Here is a 4,618-nt window from a genome sequence, read left to right as displayed (position 1 = left end):
GAAAATTTCCCCCCCCCCCCCCCCCCCCATTTAAAAAGGCCAAGCTAATGTTGGTCAGTCTGCCTGTAGTTATAAATATTAAACACAGATGGTGAAAGTTCTTTTTCTTTTCCTTGCGAATTTGTTTAAAACTTTCCTTTTATGCAAAATACCATGCAACTCCAAAGACTACACTTACATAAACACTTTGCAATACACTAACAGTTAAAGCCACGAGTATCTTCCGTTCTCATTCACTGGATTCTTACCAAGCTGGCTCATAACATACATTTTCCATTTTTACCCCAAGCAACAGCATTATTTTTTTTTGCTTTACATTTAGCTACACATCCTTTGCCCGCCAAACTGCAAAACCTTGATCTAGCACTATGCTGGCAGGAGAAGAAGTGAACTTCCTGATCAAGCCCACAACACCACCAATACATATAACTTAAGATTTTACTACTTGGAATACTCTCACTGTTTTATGGCATATTGCTGTGAGCCAAAAGCGTATTTTGCTGCAGGATGGGATCACAAGTTTGACAGTTTCCATTTCAGATATGTTTTTATTAAGCTGAATCAGGAATTTTTTTTTCCAACACACCATCTCTTCTAATTACTGAAGAACTTCAGATCATTATGTGAAACCACAACCACGTATTTCCAGACACCAGTTCTGCACCCTTGCCTCAGAATCACCACAGACAAATGACCCAACAAGTTTTCTCAATATTTAAAGCCACAAAAGCTTCCTATATCCTTAGAATGAAAAAAAAAAAAATCATCCTTTAGGAGTTCCATTGAACAGTCCTCAATAAACCTGAACATGTCACACGACACAAGACCTCGCCAGCCTCAAGCCACAAGCAAGAATAGTTAGAAACCACAAGCCAAAAAAAAAAAACCCAACCCCCAAAACACAGAAGCTCAAATTCTGATCTCAGTCACCACATTGTAAATCCATTACAACTTCACAGACACTGGATTATTCCAGATACATACTAATTTCAGAGCAATTTAGCCAGAAATCTGATAAAGCCTGGAAGATTCGACTTTATTCAGCAAGCATCAGATAACACCAACTTCCAGTTTCCTCCAAACAAGGAGTCACCCCTTGGTTATCAACCTGAGGGAGCAAAAGTTGAAAGAATATTTTGCTTTCTGCTGACAGACACTCACACCCTTGGTTATGCACCAGCTGTTCAGCTCAGCAGTTTAAAAAGAGACTGAGAAGAGATTTATAAAAATCCTTTTCAAAACAGCGCATCAGATTTTGTCTGTTGCTAATTAAGAAAACCTCAACGAAACATATAGCAAAAAAAGGGTCTAAAAACAACATAAACCATTAAGGACAATAAACGCAAGCTAGCCCTGCTACTGCTTGCTCCCTCCCGGGAGGGCGATGATGGAAACCAGACCCCAGCACCAGGTACACCAGGGCCCATGCCTGAGCCAACAACTGAAGCTGAGGGAGCAGAGACAAGCACAAACGTCTTCCTCCCCAACATAACAAGCTCACATACTATTTCCTTCTCCACTTCCAGCTCACCTTCTCTCCAAAATAGCCTGCCACTCAATGAAGTGCCTCCTTTAAAAGTTTCTGCCATCTGACAACTGCGCTGGTTCTCTGAACCCTCCCCGAGCACCCCAAGCCGGCTCCCTGAGCACCCTTTCCCCACAGTGACTCCCTCGTTTCTTCTCACGGGTGTCCCCCACCCCATCCCACCCTTCCACCATCCACAAGCCCCTCCTGACCCAGCCCTCTCAGCTCAGGCCCAAACCCTCCAACCTCCAGATAACACCCCCTGGCTCCTCTAAAGCTCCGCCCCCGACCAAACCTCCAACTTCATTAACCCAGCTCCTCGAAAGTCGCCAACCCCAGGTGACACCTTCCACCCAGCCCCACACTCCTACGGCCCAGCCCGGGCCTCCTCCGCAAGCTCTTTAGCCCAACCTGGCCCTTACTAACGGCACCACCAGCCCAGCCGCCCCGACCCAACCTCCCTCCACCGAGCGCTGCCTCCCTCAACGGCTCCTCAGCAGCCCCCTGCCCGCCTCAGGGCCTCCTCGGGTCCCCGGGACGCCCCAGGTCCGGCCCCCCCCCCCAGCCACCCCTCCAGCCTCCCCATGACTCCCGTAGACCAGGCGCCCGCACCCTCCGCAGCGCAGCCCACCCGACCCAGACGCCCCAGCTCACCCGGGTTGGCGGCGGTAGCTGCCATGACCGGTGCGGGCGGGCAGGCAACCGCCTCCCTCCTCGCCGCCACTGCCAAGATGGCGGCACAGGAAAACCTTCTGTGCTGCCGCGCAGCCTAACCTGCCCGCCGGGAGGGGCGGGGCGGACACGAGGCACGGAGCTCCTATTGGTTCAGGCAAGGGGCGGGGGGCGGAGCGAATGCTCCCAATGGCACAGCCAGCAGGGTAGGGTGAGGGCGGCCATGCCCCTCCCCTAACCACGGGAGGGGGCGGGTCTCTGGAGGGGGCGTGGCTACGGCGGGGTGTGTGGGGAGGGATGCGCGCGTGGGGCGAGTTAAAGGGCGGGTGGGGTGACATCACGTGCTGGACGTTTGGGGTGTTTGGTTTTTTTTTTTTTTTTGTCGGAGGGCAAGAATCCTGCTGGGATTGGGACTGAGATTGGGTTTGGGATGGAGGCTGTGGTGGGGATTGGAAGTGGGGATTCAGACTGGGCATGGAACTGGAACTGGAACCCCAAAACTCAGCCTTTGCCAAAAAAAAAAATCACCAGAAAAACCACCCCGCGTCTGCCTGGGGGCACTCCCAGGGGTGGCAAAGCTTCGCCGTAAAATAATCCTCTTTCTCACGGTGATCCTTTTTCCTGTTGGGGGGGCAGAAATAAAGAAACCCGAGGGAGGAGCGGGATTTCTGTGGTGTTTAAACTGTTTCAGGGCTTGTTGCGAGGCTGTTTTGCAAGAGCCAAATGGGCGGCTCCGTTCAAAGCCCAAAGCGTCGCAGTTTCAAAGAGTTTTCCCCAGTTCAGTCGGAAATGAGCCAAGGACCAGCTCTAAATTATCTCGCAGGGTGGGGAGGACCTGGCTCCTGCTGCATTTTGGCGATAAATCCTTCTCAATGCTTCCCAGTTCACGCCATGCCCCCACCGGGCCCTGCAAGACCCATGAAGGGACCCTGGAGCCTTTACCCGCTGGGCAAAGGGGGAGCTGGAAATAGCAGGTGAGAATTTAATCCACCAGATTGTTTCTCCCCGTTACTGGGAGCATCTGAAAGGTGATGCCGCCGCATTCCTGCAGTATTCATGAAGTCCGGGTGACGGCAGGCACGGGGACAGCAAGGGAGCTGGGGACAGCGGGGCAGGGAGAGGGGCACAGCATCCGTTTGTCCGTCTGTCCACAGGGAGGTAAGGAGCTTCCCCGGTCGGCACACATGGGACAGGGCCGAGACCCGGGGGCTTCCCGCAGTCTCTGGGTGCTGCAGGACTTGGTCCTGTTGATTTATCTGCTGTCCTTGGCGTAGTTAGGGCTGTGGTCATTTGCTCCTGGAGCATATGTTAGCTTTATAAACACATTGAAAAAAAAAAAAATCTATATAGGCATACGCCTATAAACACACAGCTCGGTCCACGTGGCTCTCCTGGCGCCACTCAACAAGCCTCTGCTTCTCCAACCTTGTACAAATCTAATTATCCGTCTGCTGCCACAAATATCTCTCTTCAGCAACGAGAAAACCCGCTTTTCCACCCCTGTTTGCTTACCAGCAGTTTTTCCTCCTGTCCTGCTTCTAACCCCAGCCAGCGTTCGTTTTGCTGGGGGTCAGCCAAGCCCTGGTGCACTCATTGCACCTAACACAGCAGGGAGTCTGGGGTCCTGTGGGGAAAAAAAAAACAACTTAATAGGGGTATTTTAACCTGCTTTTTCCTGGGAAAGGAGGAGGCTGGGCAGGGAAGGGAAGCTGGACGGGGTGGCAGGGTGAGACAGTGAAGATCCCTGTGGGGAGGGCCCCTGGGACAAGGATGGGAAGACACTGCCTGTCCCCCGCGCCGCAACCGACAGCCATGACAAGGAGTGGAGGGGTTTCAAGGCCACGATTTCCCCATTTTGGCTGCTTTTGACAGCCCCCTAGTACTTCCCCTGACCTGCGAACCACTGAGCCCCTGTGAATCCCACCCATCTCTGCTCCACAGGCATGCCAGTGGCAGCCAGGTGCTCAGGGCCATGCACCTGAGGGCCGCCTGCATGGAGAACGCCACCGTGCTGCCGGCGGTCGACGTGGACAAGGGCTTTGCCATGGCCTTTGTAGTGCTCATGTGCCTCTTCCTCCTGGCCATGATGGTGCGGTGCGGCAAGCTCATTGTGGATCCTTACAGCGCCATCCCTACCTCCACCTGGGAAGAGGAGCAGATCAACTGAGGACCCCCGAAACCCCCAGGGACCACAGCTCCCCAGCATACCCCACAGCCCTCCCTCACCACAGGGTGCTCCAGGGCAGCCCAGGGACCTCCAACAACCCCCGGTCCCCCAGCCCCCCCAGAACCACCCAGCACCCCAGGTCCCTCCAGCACTGTGGAGGACCCAGGACACCTAGAGCTCCCCATCGCCCCCCAGGACCCTCAGAGCTCTCCATCCCCCCCAGGACCTCAGCCCTGCCCCCCCCCGGACCCTCA

The 4,618-nt window shown here is 53.9% G+C and overlaps 2 protein-coding genes across 11 annotated transcripts in view; one reads left to right on the top strand and one right to left on the bottom strand.

Moving 5' to 3' along the window:
* Positions 1-3,728, bottom strand: part of ARNT (aryl hydrocarbon receptor nuclear translocator) — a 28,924-nt gene extending 25,196 nt beyond the window's left edge. For 4 of the 8 annotated variants that reach the window (XM_010565512.1, XM_010565513.1, XM_010565514.1 and 1 more), the window contains exon 1: positions 2,180-2,297. In XM_010565512.1, the coding sequence (XP_010563814.1) occupies positions 2,180-2,204 (25 nt within the window). In that variant the 5' untranslated portion in view covers positions 2,205-2,297. Of the gene's footprint in view, positions 1-2,179; positions 2,299-3,709 lie in introns of those variants that run through there. The other 4 variants (XM_010565507.1, XM_010565511.1, XM_010565509.1 and 1 more) reach the window with 3 other exon arrangements.
* Positions 3,082-4,581, top strand: LOC104830532 (cortexin-3-like). Of its 3 annotated transcripts, XR_774223.1 has the most exons (3): positions 3,095-3,171; positions 3,249-3,355; positions 4,139-4,581. XR_774223.1 is itself a non-coding variant. In XM_010565516.1 (2 exons), exons 1-2 carry the CDS (start codon positions 3,116-3,118, stop codon positions 4,362-4,364), a joined length of 282 nt encoding a protein of 93 aa, XP_010563818.1. In that variant the 5' UTR covers positions 3,095-3,115; the 3' UTR covers positions 4,365-4,581. The 3 variants fall into 3 exon arrangements, 1 of the variants encoding a protein (XP_010563818.1); XR_774222.1 differs by having other exon boundaries at positions 3,082-3,355; XM_010565516.1 differs by lacking the exon at positions 3,249-3,355.
* Positions 4,582-4,618: the final 37 nt, after the last annotated feature.

This window comes from Haliaeetus leucocephalus, unplaced genomic scaffold (genome assembly GCF_000737465.1).
Source record: "Haliaeetus leucocephalus isolate CR32 unplaced genomic scaffold, Haliaeetus_leucocephalus-4.0 Scaffold193, whole genome shotgun sequence".
In the NCBI taxonomy this organism is placed as follows: domain Eukaryota; kingdom Metazoa; phylum Chordata; class Aves; order Accipitriformes; family Accipitridae; genus Haliaeetus; species Haliaeetus leucocephalus.
This window is presented reverse-complemented; position numbering and strand designations above follow the sequence as displayed.